The sequence below is a fragment of the Balaenoptera acutorostrata genome, chromosome 1 (assembly GCF_949987535.1).
Source record: "Balaenoptera acutorostrata chromosome 1, mBalAcu1.1, whole genome shotgun sequence".
In the NCBI taxonomy this organism is placed as follows: Eukaryota; Metazoa; Chordata; class Mammalia; order Artiodactyla; family Balaenopteridae; genus Balaenoptera; species Balaenoptera acutorostrata.
The window spans coordinates 18456410-18472328 of record NC_080064.1 but is presented as its reverse complement, the minus strand read 5'-3'; the positions used below and the strand labels follow the sequence as shown (position 1 = coordinate 18472328).

The 15919-nt window shown below is 46.5% G+C and overlaps 1 protein-coding gene across 1 annotated transcript in view; it reads left to right on the top strand.

Moving 5' to 3' along the window:
- Positions 1-15919, top strand: part of TCEA3 (transcription elongation factor A3) — a 36558-nt gene that overhangs the window by 8547 nt on the left and 12092 nt on the right. The window contains exons 5-7 of the mRNA XM_057546598.1: positions 5577-5639; positions 13690-13853; positions 14025-14086. Of these exons, the coding sequence (XP_057402581.1) occupies positions 5577-5639; positions 13690-13853; positions 14025-14086 (289 nt within the window). The remainder of the gene's footprint in view (positions 1-5576; positions 5640-13689; positions 13854-14024; positions 14087-15919) is intronic.

Genomic DNA, 15919 nt, shown 5'->3' with positions numbered 1-15919 from the left:
CACCAAAGAACCATTTATTATGTTCAAAATGCCAATAGGGCCCCCATGGAGAGAATGGAAGAATATTTAATGACATGGAAAAATATTCACTAAGTATTAAGAGAAGCTGTGTACTATATAGTGTACTATATAGTATGATTCCATTTTTATAAAAATTAAATAAGTGAATTTTATGTACATGCATAGGAAAAAAGACATGAAGGATATACACCAGGATGGTAATAGAGATTATTTCTGGGTGGTAGGATTGAGAGGTTTTTTTTCCTCTTTTTCTTCGTCGTCTCCCTTTTTTTTTTTTAAGATGTAATATTTTTAAGATTTATTTTTATTTATTTATTATTTATTTTTGGCTGCATCGGGTCTTAGCTGCGGTATGCGGGATCTTCGTTGAGGCATGCGGGATCTTTCGTTGCGGTGCTCAGTCTTCATTGCGGTGCGCGGGCTTCTCTCTAGTTGTGGCGTGCGGGTTTTCTCTCTCTAGTTGTGGCGCTCAGGCTCCAGGGCGTGTGGGCTCTGTAGTTTGCGGCATGCGGGCTCTAGTTGAGGTGCACAAGCTCAGTAGTTGTGGCGCACGGGCTTAGTTGCCCCGCGGCATGTGGGATCTTAGTTCCCTGACCAGGGATTGAACCTGTGCCCCCTGCATTGTAAGGCAGATTCTTTACCACTGGACCACCAGGGAAGTCCCTCTTCTTCTTTTTGCAAATTTCTGTATTCCTAATATTTTCCCAATAAATATGTGCCAATTTTGAAATGAGAAAAAATAATGAAACCATCTTTAAAAAAACAAAAATGTATCTGTGTGATTGTAATTAAGAAGAGCTTCATATTCTATGTTTTACAATAAAATTTTTTCATCTGTATTATTTTATTCACAATGATTCTGTATTGCTTTTGAAATCAGAACAACAGTACTTTTAGGGCCTTCCTGGTGGCGCAGTGGTTAAGAATCCGCCTGCCAATGCAGGGGACACAGGTTCAAGCCCTGGTCCGGGAAGATCCCACATGCTGCGGAGCAACTAAGCCCGTGCACCACAACTACTGAGCCTGCGCTCTAGAGCCTGCGAGCCACAGCTACTGAGCCCATGCACCACAACTACTGAAGCCCGAGCGCCTAGAGCCCGTGCTCTGCAACAAGAGAAGCCACCTCAATGAGAAGCCCACGCACCACGACAAAGAATAGCCCCTGCTCGCAGCAACTAGAGAAAGCCCGCATGCAGCAGCGAAGACCCAATGCAGCCAAAAATAAATAAATAAAATAAATTTTAATAAATAAATAATAAAAAGTAGGAAAAAAATCACTCACATCCCCGCCACCCCACAACAATCACTATTAATATTTTGGTCTATGTTTTTTCTATTTTCTCTTTGTTTTCTATAGTCATCATCAATTTTATAGTCTGCTTTTTAAAATGCAGTACTTGTCAAATGATTCTGTAATCTTTTGTATGTTCTATTGCTTTCATTTTGCTAATTTTGCAATTGTATCCCACTTGGAGAAATCCTGATTGGCATTTAACTTTTCACATGGTGTGTTTGGTTTTCCCAAACGGGTTAGAAGGTTGGCTGCCGGGGATCCTGTGAGCCACCGTGCCCCGCACGGAGTGAGCATTTATTGAATACTGCTAGGCCTGGCTGTACCATTGCAGTTCCCTGTGGAAAATTCATGCTCTGGCTGGTCTGGCCATGTCTGGAGCAACTGTTTGGTTCGGAGCACCTTAGCAAATGAAGCCTCAGGATCTTGTGCGATGTAGTTGAAAGACAGAGGCTGAGGTGACCAAATGGTATATGGGACTAATCTGTGGAATAGCGAGTGTAGACGTCTGGGAACAGATGGCAGCCTGAACACAGGTGTTTCCTTTTGCTCTGTCCCCAAATCCCACTGAATGATCAGCAAAGGGATTTCTTTTAAAGGCCTACAAGGGCAATAGGTAATGACAAGGAGACAGTGGAAAGCAGAAAGCCAAATTCTGGGCTGAACTTAATCACTTACACACACCTTAGACTCTGAGACTCAGTATTATGGCCTAAGTGTCATTATCTCACTATATATAAAGTGTATGTGTGTGTGTGTGTGTATACATACACATATATATATATATCCTTCTAGAATTTTTCCTATGCATTTACCCATGAAATACTTATTGTATTAATAAAATGGAATTAAACTCTATGTTCTGTTTTGTAGCATTTTCACATAATATATTTATTTATATCAACGGTGAGTCACATTTTTATAAAAAGTTTAGAAAGTCAAACACAAGAAGAAAATAACAGAAATAACACTGTTAACATTTTGATGTATATCTTTCTCATCGTTTTTAAGAACATAGAGAAAGAGAGGTGTATTTTCTTAATAAAATTGGGACCTCACTATGTACTGTCTTGTAACCAGCATTTTACATTTAACAACATCCTGGGGCATTGAATTGTTAATGCCAGCTCACTTTTCACAGCTGGAGCTATGAGATAAAGCTGTCACCATGGCTGAGCAGACAGTGGTCCCCCCACCTTGCTGGGAGAATCTAGTGGGCAGGGGTCCTATTTCAGCTCAGTTGATGAACTTCCTTTCTTTTTAGTTTTCTTAATGACAATTCATTATCATTATTTTTTATATAAACACTATAACCACATTAGTAAAATGTAAAGTAAGAATTAAAAATATTTCTTCACAGTTTGCCACTTCTGACAAATGAAACAGCTTTCATTTTCTTCTCTTCCCTCCCAGTCCTGATCTACTTACATACATAATTTCCCAATTCCTGTAGGCAGAGTCTACAAGCTATTACATCCCTGTTCATTTATCTTCCTAGTGTATTCTAGGCATTTTCTCATGTTCCTGAATAGTTTTCATAATGATCATTTGCAAAAACTGCAGAATATTTCCGGTTTGTTCTGAAAGGAAAAGCAATGAAGAAGGGCCAGAAAATGGGGAGTCTCGGGAGATGTGGGGAGAGGCTCACATCTTCCCTCCTTTCTCCCGCTGCAAGAATTTCAGCTTCCGGCTCTGCCTGCACCTGTCCATCCCCATGGGGCACTCAGGGAGGAACCCCGCAGAGGAACTCCCAGGGCCCCGTGTGGGACTGTGAAGGAGGGTCTCTGCCCCTCTCCCTTTCTGCTGCCTCCCCCTGTGTTTAAGCTGGGGCAAAGGTCCGGAGCTGGATGAGTCTGGTCCACAGGATAATTAGAGCTGGCCCCTGAACCTTCCTCACCCACTGTCTCCCGGACCACCTGGAGGATGAGATGGGAGCTGGAAATCCATGCAGGAACCTTGCATAATCTGGAAGACCAGAAATCAGATACCTAGGATTATGGAGTATTGAGGACAGCTTTGTGGTAGGAACTGCTGTAGGGATGTTAATGATCTAAATTCTTCTTCCCAGCCAGCCCCAAGACATAGGTCCTTTTCTCTCCATTTGACAGATGAGGGAACTGATGCTCAGAGAACATGACCTGCCCAGGGGCAGGGCTGGGATTACAAGTCATGTCGTTGCCTCCCTCTTTAGAATGATAAATGTCATATATGTTTGTATGCGTGTAGAAAAAGATTTGGAAGGAAGGACATTAAACCTAACAGTTGTTACCTCTGGGCAGGTTTATTTTTCCACTTTTTAAAATATTTCTTTACTGTTTGACTTCATAGCATTCAGCAACAAACATTTATAAAGCACCTACTCTGTGCCAGGCACTGTTCTATTCACTTGGGAGAAGTCAGTTGAATATATTAGATTGGGCCTCCCAGGAGCAGACCCTGAGACACGGATTCAAGTGCAAGAGGCTTATTTGGGAAGTGATTTCAGGAAATGCAGACAGAGGAGTGAGGAAGTGAGACACGGAAGGGAAGGGAACTGGCACAGGGTGTGTTCGTGAGCAGGTTACTGCCCTGGGTCACCAGGGCTTAAATCCCGCTGGAGAGCAGTGGAGAACACACCTCAACTGACCCTCTTGAGGGCTGAGGAAGCTGGGGTATTTGCCCACCTATTTCCACGTGTCTGGTTGAGGGCTGCTCCTGGGGCTAACTCCCCAGCACTTCCTGCCCACCGGCCTCCTGGCGCTGGCTGGCACGGAGAACTCCCTGGGGCAGAGGCCCAGGGGATTTTGCAGGAGGAAGCCCTTGGGCCCCAGTGCACTTGGGAGAAGGAGTGCCCAAGGAGTGATGTGGGCCTAGCAGAGACAGCGTTCACAACAGGGAACAAAACCCACCAAATTCTGCTCTTTTGAAATTTACATGAGGGGTGCTCGGACAATGCATAAAATAAGTAAACAAATAGTCTGTTAGAAGGTGATACTTGTGCTGGAATTAAAAGGAGAGCTGGGGGACTTCCCTGGTGGCGCAGTGGTTGGGAATCCGCCTGCTAATGCAGGGGACACGGGTTCGAGCCCTGGTCTGGGAAGATCCCACATGCTGCGGAGCAACTGAGCCCAGGTGCCACAACTATTGAGCCTGCGCTCTGGAGCCTGCGAGCCACAACTACTGAGCCCGTGTGCCGCAGCTACTGAAGCTCGCGCGCCTAGAGCCCGTGCTCCGCAACAAGAGAAGCCACCGCAATGAGAAGCCTGCACACTCTAATGAAGTGTAGCCCCCGCTCACTGCAACTGGAGAAAGCCCACGTGCAGCAACAAAGACCCAATGCAGCCATAAATAAATAAATAAATAAAAATTTAAAAATAAAAAGGAGAGCTGGGTAAGTGACATGGGGAGTTACAATTTACAAGCAGATTAAAATGATAAAACCAAAAAACGGGGAAAATGCATTCTACCGTATAAAGACTGTAGCTACATGTATTTTGGAAAATGGGGGGAAACTTTCCCTTCTAATCCCATCACCCTGATATAACCATGGTTAGCATTTGGATGTATTTTCTTTTCATCTTTTCCCCTCCTAAGCATTACTTTTCTTGCCTGACTTCAGACACAGTACGCATCTAAATTTGGGCCCTGCTTTTTTCTTTTTCTTTTTGGCCGCACTGTGTGGCATGCGAAACTTCCCCAACCTGGGATCGAACCCATGCCCCGCTGCCGTGGAAGCACAGAGTCTTAACCACTAGACCACCAGCAAAGTCCTGTATCCTGCTTTTTCACTTGCCGTTTTAAACCCAGCTCTTCTAGCTCCAAGGCCCACATGCTTCTCTCCTCCTCTTAAGGTGCCCACAGGAGAGTCTGAAGCTGATCTTCTCCAGCTCCTCATGAGAACTGACAATCCCAGGAATTCCAATCCATCGATTCCAGCTAGCCAAGGCCTGCCTGACAGCAAGGAGGAAGGGCCTGCTGAGAATTAGTTATTAATAATTAGTAACACATGACATAACACATGTAACATATCTGACACGTATTAGGTGCTTGGCAGATCTTGGTTTCCTTCCCTCGTATTACTTCATTTGATGGAGGGTAGGTGAGGGTGACCAGCCAGCACCCCCTGGAGCTCTCCCTCCCAGGCAGCTGTGGCCCAGATGGACTTCGTCATCCTCAGCGCAGCAGGCCTGGCTCCAGGATGCCTTCTCTCCGGCCTCTGAGCTCTCTAGACCAGTACTCATGCTAGCCTACGAGAGTATGTCATCTCCAGTTTCTTTTCTTTCAGGAGAGACTCTGTGGACTCCAAGTCTTCGGCCACCTCCTCTCCAAAAAGACCATCGATGGAAAGGTAAAGGAAACCATGGACTTCTCCACCCCAGCAGTCCCGTTCAGCGTGTGTGTCTCTCTCTGTTTTACTGGAGGAAGCCCGAGGCAGGGGAGAGGAGGAAACGTCATCTCTTACGTTGCCTCTGATTTCTAAGACCGCACAGTAAGACTGGGTGGGCCTCTGAATCAGACGTGTGGCTCCTTCACTGGGGTGGCTGACCAATCACTACTGCCCCATCACTGTTTGGGGAACATTCTCAAGGTCAAGTTGAACCCAGTGAGAACGGGTCTTGAGAGACTGTACCTGGGCTGGGATCTCTGGGTTTGGGCAGAACTGGTTAGGGTATCTACCCTAAATCATCAAGTCACTCATTCATCAAATGTTTATTGAGGGCCTACTATGTGCCAAGAACTGTTCTAGGTGCCGAGGATATAGCAGTGAACAAAAGAAACAAAAATCCCCACAGGCATGAGGCCTATTTTCTCATGGGGGAGACAGGAAATACATATGATAAGTAAATCACAGGATGGTTCAAAAGGTGATAAATGCTATGGAAAACAATAGGGCAGAGTGAGGGGGATTGGGAAGGATGGTCACTGCAGTGGTCAGGAGAGCCCTCGTTGAGGAGGTGACCTTTGAGCAAAAACGTGAAAGAAATGAAAGGAATTAGCCTGGCAGACATCGGGGTCATTCCAAACCAAGTGCTCGGAAGTGGGAGTGTGCCTGGCAGGGTCAAGGGGCAGTGAGGTGGCCAGTGGGTCTGGAGTGAATAAGTGAGGCGGGGAGTTGGAAGATGGAGTGAAACAGGAGCCCCTGGAGGGTGCTGAGCGTGGAAATTCTATGACCGAATTTATCAGGATCCCTCTAGCTGCTGTGCTAGATTGTTAGGGCCAGGGGCAGAAGCAGACAGACCAGCCGGGAGACTGTTTCCATAATTCAGGCAAGATATGATGGTGGCTTGGATCAGAGTGGCAGCAGTGGAGGTGGGGAGAAGTGGGGGACCCCGGGTATATTCTGAAGGGAGAGCTGTCAGGATTTTCTGACGGATTGGATGTGGGGTACGAGAGAAGAATACATGTCAGGATGACTCCAGGACTTTTCACTTGAGCGTCTGCAAGGATGGCATTGCCGTGGATTGGTATGGGGAGGACTCTATGTACATCAGGCTTGAGGTGGGAGATCAAGGGTTCAGGTTTGGATATGTTGGATTTAGGGGTGTATAAATCATTCAGGTGAAGAAGTTGAATAGGCAATAGCTTAAACGAGGCTGGAATTCAGGAAGAAATCCTGGGCTGGAAATGTAAATTTCAATCATTAATGTGTAGATAGCATTTGAAGCCACAAACCTGGATGAAATCACCAAGGAGAGATTGTGGATCGAGAGAGGAGTATGAACTGTCGTCCAGGAGGGAGGTCAGAGGTCAGAGCAGGAGAAGCAGGGTGAGGGGAGAGCAGGGCAGGCCAGGAAGTGGCTTAAAGGTCTATCAAGGCAAATGATTAAGGTCCAGGGGCCATACTGGATGCTGGGGTGACCAGAGGGAGTGGTAAGGGTGCTGGCTTCTAGGGGAGTGTGTGTGGGAGCTGCCCAGTTACGTTAGGCCTAACGCACCAGTAAGACTGACATTGGAAAGAAAAGAAGAGGCGCAAATATTAGGTCGTTTAAGGTTTCATGAAGATAAAACAGGCCCGGATGTTGATGGTGCTGCTGTGTTGCGTAACCCAACCCTGGCAGCCGAGTGCCAGCTCCAGCCATTGAGTGGAGGCTCTCTGGAGTGCTGCTTGGAGAGCGAATCTGAGGCTGCATCCTACGTCAGAAGAAAGGAGTCTTGTAGTCAGTTAGCAACGTCTGCCATGGGTGAGGCCTAGGAATTGAGGCTCCAGCATCATCCTGGTTCTAAAGCAGCCTCTTCCTGGCTTGCAGACCTTCTCGCTGTGACTGCACATGACAGAGAGAGGGAGCTTTCAGGCTGTGATCTCTCTTCTTCTTATAAGGGTATTAATCCCATCATGGGGCCCCACCCTCATGACCTCATCTAAACCTAATTATCTCTCAGAGGCCCCGCCTCCAAATACTATCACACTGGCAGTTAGGGCTTCAACATATGAATTTGGGGGAGACACAAACCTCTGGTCTATAATATAATGTAATAATGGGAGGGAGGAGAAGAGCACTACTGGAATTTAGTAGGCAGGGGCCAGAGATGCTAAATGTCCCGGATGTGAAGGACAGCCCTGCATAAAGAAGGACTGTCCTATCTGAAAATGAAGTACTGACCACTAACCCATTTCTGGGTTCGATGTTATAATAAATACATTTGGCATTTGTGTAAGGATTTATACCTTCAGGCTCTTCTCCTTACTTTGCCTTGTGGCCTGGAAGTCTCTTGGCACCCTTCCCATAATGCATTCTTTCTCTGAAGGTCAGTCAAGCAGAGTATGTTTGGCCTTCCAGTAGTTGTGCCATTTCTTGCTGGTTCAGTGTTGGGGGTGGGCAACCCAAAGGAAGAGAAACAAGTCTTGTGAATTCACTTTATCCACTACCCAGACTGTTTCCTGCACTCTCTACCTCTCTATTTTATCTTTCTCATTCATTCATTTATTCAGCAAGCATATTTGTTGAGCACCTTCTTGCAAACTCAACATCCTCCAGGGGTCAAGGGCATGTTTACACACTGGGTGACTAGTGGAGAGTGCCTACCCGTCTGAAGGGGATACCCACTACCCAGCCCCAGCTGGTTGATGCTTTATGGGAATGCAGGCCCAGAGTGCCATGCCTTCCAATTTTTTAAGGAAAGCTGGCCAATTAGATTTTCATAAGAAACGCCCAATTTTATATGTTGGCAACATATTCAGATTTTTCTAAGACACAGTAGGGCAAACAAAACACATCTGTAGCCAACCAGTTTGTGGCCTCTAAAGCCAGGCAAAGATACAAACTCATGATCTCTGCCTTCACACAGCTAATCACTAGTGTGGAGGCAGACGCCAAAAAATGCTTGTTTTTCGAAGATATAACGTGTAATGGGAACACAGTATCTCAACATGACTGGAGAAGTCAAAGGAGACTTCAGGGAAGAGAGAGTATTTGTGCTGAGAAGTGAAAGATGAATTGCCTGGTAGACAAGCCAATTGAGGGCATCCCAGGCAGAGGGAATGGCACATGCAGAGGTGTGGCAGTATGAGTGAGCATGGTGCTTGGAGAACTGTAGCTGGAGTACCAGGGGACAGACCACAAAGGCCACCACTGTGACAGAGAATAAGATTGCACCTTGCCAGCTGCCCTTAGGACCATTTGTCTTAATCGGTTGACTTTTGTTTTCACCTGAGCAGTTTCCGCAGGCTTGGTGGTGCAGTAACCAAAATGCCCTCGAGGTGGCGCATAGGAGCAGCAAGACGGGCCTCCAGGTGCCTCTGCTCAGTCCTGGGGCAGGAGGATTTTTTAAGAACTTGGTGATGTCAGACCACAGGCTGGTGCTGGCACTGGCACATCCGGGGAGCAGAAGGAAGCTGCTGACACATCCAACACCCCCACCCCCGCCCCCGCCGATGATGCCCTCTCTGCAACTTGGCGCAGTGCCCAATCATGTGCATTGAAAGCAAAATGAGCGTGGCTGCCTGATATGCCGTCCAGACACGAATCCCAGCCAGCCAGCCAGCCAGCTCCTAGCCAAGAGGAGGGACTAAGGCTGGAAGTGCCTTGCCAGGAAGGTGGGGGGGAAAATGCAGCAGGCAGCCCAGCCTAGTCCAGGTAAGGGGACTCTGGAAAACTCTCCGCTTTTTAGGGACACAGTGAGATGTGTTGAAAAGAATTTGGAAGGCAGACAGAGCTAGATGTGTGGTCTGACTCTGCCATTTGCAAGTTGGATAACCTTGAGAGAGTCAGTTCAACTCTCTGAGCCTCAGTCTATTGAACTGTAAGATGGGGATAACTATGACCCCACCTCTCAAGGTCACTGTGAGGATCAAATGAGATAACGAAATGCTTAGCACCATCCCTAACCCAAATGAGTACTCAATAGATGCATAATGCTTAGTAATAATACTCACACTTAATGTGGCAATCTCTGTAAATAGTCTGTGTCTGGAACTCTCTTAGGTGCTTTAATCTTCTAAGCAACTCTATAATGTGGGTACTATTGTTTTCTCCATTTACATGTGGGAAAACTGAGGCATCTAGAGGTTAAGGAACTGACCCAAGGTCAAATAGCTACAAGGTGGTGGTGTCAGACCCTGAACCTGGGAGTTTGGCTCTGGAGCCTGGGTTCTTAATAAATATACCACCCCAGTGTAGCTGTCCCCAAAATGACAACTGTTGTTAATGTTTCTTACTATTATGCCTCCTTCCAAGCAGTGCGCTACTGACTCCTGGTGGTTCCCCATTGGTGAGTGCTAGACATTGAGGGTGTGGTGATGGGCACACAGGTCAGTGAAGGGCAGCACCAGGAAGAATCTGGGGCTCCATCCCAGCTGTAGGAGATAGGTTGGCCCAGGTTGTGGGAGTTGACAGATGCTGGCTCAGAGGGAGATCTTTCTCTTAAGCCTAGAGAAGTGGGGCAGCTGGTTTTCCAAAGAGGACCTGCCCCTGCCCATTTCAGCTCTGTCTAGACCCCTGGATGTGCCTTTCATCTCTTTGTGGCCAACTCCCTCAATTCCTCATCTATTCATTCATTTGACAAAGATTTATCATGTGTCTACCTAGAGCCTTATCACAGGTGCTGGAAGACAATGGTGAACCAGCTGATGGGGTCCTCATACTCTGGAACCTGTAATCTGGAGATGGAGGCAGACAGTGTTTATAAACACATAAACAAGTTAATTTTAGACTTGGATAAGTGCTGTGAATGAAAGAAATCAGGTCATGTGCTAGAGAGTTACAGGGCAGGACAGTCGGCTTGGCTGGGGTGGTCAGGGAAGGCCTCGCTGAGGATGTGACATTTGAGCTGAGACCTACCTGGTGGGAAAGCACCAGTCATCAGTTGTAGGAAAAGCTGGAGGAGGAAGAGCTTTCCAGGAGGAGGGACCAGCCAGTGCAAAGGCACTGTGGTGGGAGTGATAGGTGTATTTAAGAAACAGAAAGCAGCAGTGCAGTGGGGGACTTCAGTGAACTGTGAGGGGAGTGGGGCATGAGATTAGGTCAGAAGGGGAGGCAGGGGCCAGATGTAGAGGGGAGGGTAGGAGGCCATGGTGAGGAGTTTGACTTTATACTGAAAATGATTGGAAGCTGTTAGAGGGTCAGAAGCAGGGGAGCGATGGGATCAGGACCCCCCAGGCTGCTGTGTGGCAAATAGATTCTAAGGAGGGCAAGAGGAGACCAGCTTTGGGGCTATTGTGGCTGTGCAGGTGAGAGCCCAGGGGCCGAGACCAGGGTTGGGTGCAGGGGGATTCATTTTGGTCACAGGCAGCCCTTAGACTTTAGAGTTTATACCCTTCCCAGCCTTCCCGCACCCACACCTTTACTCCCGCTGAAATCTGACTACAGGAGAGAGCTGGCTGGATCTCAGCTTCCCTATCCCTCCCTGTGCTCTGCTGCCAGGCAACCCAGTTGTCAGACAGAGCTGGGTAGAATCCAGGGTAAATTAATCTAGAAGAGTAAAGTTCAAACTGCATTAAAAAAATAAAAGCTAGGGAATCCCTTTGGACAAAATTTTTGGGAATTCAAAATGTAAACCTTGGGAGTTCCCTGGCGGTCCAGTGGTTAGGACTTGGTGTTTTCACTGCCCTGGGTCTGGGTTCAATCTCAGGTTGGGGAACTATGAAAAAAACCCCATAAACCGTAAAAGGGCAGAGCCTTCCCTCCTCAGACCACCCCACTCCTGTGGCAGCACTGAGACACCTTTGAGGAACCTCAAGGCTCCAGAGAACACAAAACTCTCAGTGGTCCAAGGGTATCTATGGTGACAGAGGGGATTCAAGGTTAGGACAAATAGCACAAGTTGGGGGATGAGGAGGCAGACGGCAGAATTCACACTGATCAGTGTTCAGCAAGTTGTCAGATGGGATTCTCTTGTAACCCCAGGTTTTTAACACTGGGAAGCTTGAGCTACTCAGCCAGCCTCACTCCCAGACACAATTTCTTGGGCTTGACTTTTCAGAAGCCCAGCATCATCTTCACTAGTATTAAGTACATTCATATTGCTGTACAACCATCACCACCAACCATCTCCAGAACTTTTTCATCATCTGAAACTGAAACTCTATACTCATTAAATAATAACTCCCCATTCTCCCCTCCCCCAGCCCCATTCTACTCTATGAATCTGACTGCTCTAGGTACTTCATATTAGTGGACGCTTACAATATTTGTCCTTTTGTATCTGGCTTACTTCACTTATCATAATGTCTTCAAAGTTGTAGCATGTTTCAGAATTTCATTCCTTTTATAGCTAAATAATATTCCATTGTGTTATATACCACATTTTATTCATACATTCATCTACTGATGGACACTTGGGTTGCTTCCACCTTTTGCTGGCGGCTTCTTGAGAACAGGAAGACAGGAAGCTTCCGGTCTGAGCCATCAGCACAGAGGGACTACTCATGATTGTCAAATGTTAGCAAACAAAAAGTGTTTCTCATGACAAAAGTATCAATAGATATATTCTTTATAGAAGACTTAGAAAATATGTATAAGTGAAAGAAGGAACTGAAAATCTCCTATAATCCCATCTCAGAGAGATAATTGCTATTAACATGGTGTTATGGTCTGAATATGTGTGGTCCCTCAAAATTCATATGTTAAAGTCCCAACCCCCAATATGACTGTATTTGGAGATACGACCTTTACGGAGGTAATTAAGGTTAAATGAGGTCATGAGGGTGGAACCCTGATCCAATAGGATTAGCATCTTTATAAGAGACACCTTGAGAGCTCACTTGTTCTCTCTCCACCACGTGAGGGCTTAACAAGAAAGAGGCTGTCTACAAGCCAGGAAGAGAGCTCTCACCAGAAACCAAATAAACCGACACCTTGATCTTGGACTTTGCAGTCTCTAGAATTGTGAGAAATGAATTTCTGTTAGGTCATGCAGTCTGTAGTATTTTGTTACGGCAGCCCGAGCTAAGACACATGGTTATCCTTCCAGTTCATATATATTTGTGGTCTTTTAAGCCAAAACCATAATGGGATCATTCTTAGACAGTGTATCACAGGAGTTAAGAGCATAGACACTGGAATCAGGTAGATCTAGGTTCAAATCTTAGCGTTGTAACTTTAGGCAGATCTCAGTAGTGTAACTCTGTTTCCTCATCTGCAAATGGGGATGATTACAGTACCTACTTCCAAGGACTGCTGTGAGGATCAAATTAGAAAATGCTCCTAAAGTGCCTGGCACAGTTCCTGAAACACGGTTAAAGACAATTCTCTTAAGTGGTGGTAAATTCATTATTCACTGGACTGTAGTGAGGGAACTTTTCTGGTTTGTCTGCTTTATCCCTTGTTCTTAGCACAGTACCTGGAAAATAGGTGCCTAATATTTATTGAATGAGTGAGTAGATGGTTCTATGAGAGCAGATAGAGAGAGCAGCTAGCATGGTGCCTGGTGGATGATAGAGTCATTGGCATCGTTACACTTTCTGTAACCTCTCAGTAGAGCACAGTGTTTGGCTAAGTGCCTGGGTACCAGAGTTCACCCTCTTGGGTTTCAATTCTGGTTCTACTGATTTCCAGATATGTGACCTGTCATATTATTTTAAATGCATCTCTCTCTCTAAAATGCACTTTAAAATATAACTCTAAAATGGGGCTACGTACAGTACAGACCTCATGGGGTTGTTAGGAGGATTAAATGAGATGATCCATGTCAAGTGCCTAAAATAGTACCTTCCGGACTTCCCTGGCCATCCAGTGGTTAAGACTGCACGCTTCCAATGCAGGGGACGTGGGTTCAATCCCTGGTTGGGGAAATAAGGTCCCACACGCCGCACAGCCAAAAAAATATATATATATAGTACTTTCCTCATATGGTTTTTATGAGGATTAAAGGAGATCATCCATAAAAACATCTAGAATGGTGCTCAGTAAATGCTTTATTCACTTAATGTCAAAATGTCTATTACTGATTGTCATCCTCAGATCAAACAGCGGCAAATCGAAAGCAGAGACTCCCAGAACACCCAGCAGCCCCTCGAGCCCCACCTTTGCCCCCTCTGTCTGCCTCCTGGCGCCCTGCTATCTCACGGGGGACTCTGTCCGGGACAAGTGTGTGGAGATGCTCTCCGCGGCCCTGAAGGCGGACGGTGAGAGGGCCTGGGCCAGGGACGGGGGAGGGAGGGCTTCCCAAGGTCAGGGAGAGGTGGTCTTTCTCAGCACCCTGAAAGTGCTACAGGATGTTAGAGTCCCCTGTCCAAGCAGGCCTCACTGCCAAGGTCATCTCCAGCTGATGCCTTTGTTTCCCGAATCTCTTTTAGACGATTACAAGGACTATGGGGTCAACTGTGACAAGATGGCATCAGAAATCGAAGACCATATCCTTGAGCTGTGCCAGGGCTGTGGGTGCCTGAACTGTCCAGCGGCAGGTCTCCCAAGTACAGGGGATCCAGGACAGTGAGTGGGCAGTGGAAGGACTCAGGCATAGACCCCTACTCTGCCCCGAACCTGAGTTCTTAATTCTAGCTAACATCTATTAAGTTTGGCACCTGCCGGCCTTTTGACAAGCTGTTTACAAGCAGTACATCATTTCACGTTGAGAACAATCCCACAAGGTAGGTTCCCTGTGGGATTAATCCCATTTTACAGATGAGGTAACTGAGGCTCAGAGTAGCTAAGTTACATGCCCAAGCTCATACAGTTAATAGTAGTGGCAGAGTTGGGATGATTTGAACCCAGAATATGTGACTGTAGAACCTGAGGGCTCAGACAGGCTGTGTCTTTTTTTTTTTTTAAGATTTTTTTTTTTTTTGATGTGGACCAGTTTTTGAAGTCTTTGTTGAACTTGTTACAATATTGCTTCTGTTTTATGTTTTGGTTTTTGGCCACGAGGCATGTGGGATCTTAACTCCCCAACCAGGGATCGAACCTGCATCCCCTACATTGGAAGGCGAAGTCTTAACCACTGGACCTCCAGGGAAGTCCTCAGGCTGTGTCTTGACGTGCCTGGGTTGTGACATTGTCAATGAGTCGAGACAGAGAGAGAGGACAGCATTCCTTGCGCTCAGCCCTTCCCTCTCTTCCTCCTCTGAAGATAACAGCTCCCATGTTTGACCCCCTAATATGTACCAGGCACTGTGTCCTGGGCAATTGACACTTCCTACCTCTGTTAATACTTGCAATAATCTCTGTGAGGCAGGGGCTGTTGTTCCCATTTTACAGATGAGGAAACTGAGGCTCAGGAACTACTGGGTATCAAAGCTGAACTGAAAACCCTGGTCTTTGGATTCCATGTCCTGAGTTCTTCCCTTATGTGCCATGCTTCCACTATCTGAAAGCAGCCTTGTCTAGACAGAGGAGGTGACTACCATGTGATATGGCCGATTGCACCGGAAGATTTTTTTTTTTTTGGTCTCACCACACAGCATTCAGGGATCTTAGTTCCCTGACCAGGTATCGAACCCGGGCCCCCTGTAGTGGTAGCGTGGAGTCCTAACCACTGGACCACCGGGGAATTCCCAAGATTTCTGTCTTGGAGGGGGAATCCCTCCACACTGTGCCCCACTGAATGAATGCATGGAATTCCTTTTACTGGAGACAAAGCTTTGCATATCAAAAAGGTATGGAGGGTGGGAACAGAATCCCCAGGGAACAGGGGTCTGAGTGTCCCATTAAGGCCCTTTTCTGGCCTTCGGGCTCTACCTAGGAGCTCAGCTGGGGTTCGGAAGGTACAGGGGCAGATCTCAGAAAACAAACTTCCTGCTTCCATCTCCTGCCTGAGAACCACCCTATTATCTTTCAACATATCTGGGAGTTTCCCTCCACCATCATTTAGTTATTAACCAGCACTTCTTGAGCTAATCTAACACCTCTCCAAGTACATTTTCATAATTTCCAATTAATTCAGTAACACAGAACATGAGGTATCAGAACTCTCAGGAGCTTCATCTTTGTTTTCTCCCAAACAGTTGTCCCTCCAAGCAGGTCCCTCCACCTTCAAGCCCAGTTAGAGACAAAGGTGGGTGATCCAGTCCATAGTTCCACTGCTGGCCTTCCCTCCTCTGAACGACCCTCTTCTTTTTTTTTTTTTTTTTTTTTGACCCTCTTCTGAAGGAAAGGAAATCAAAGCTGCACCAACCCTTTAGCTCTTTGTTCTTAGGTGGTGGGAGGTCAGGGGAAGGATAAGTTTGGGGGCTTGAAAGCTCTATGTCCTAAA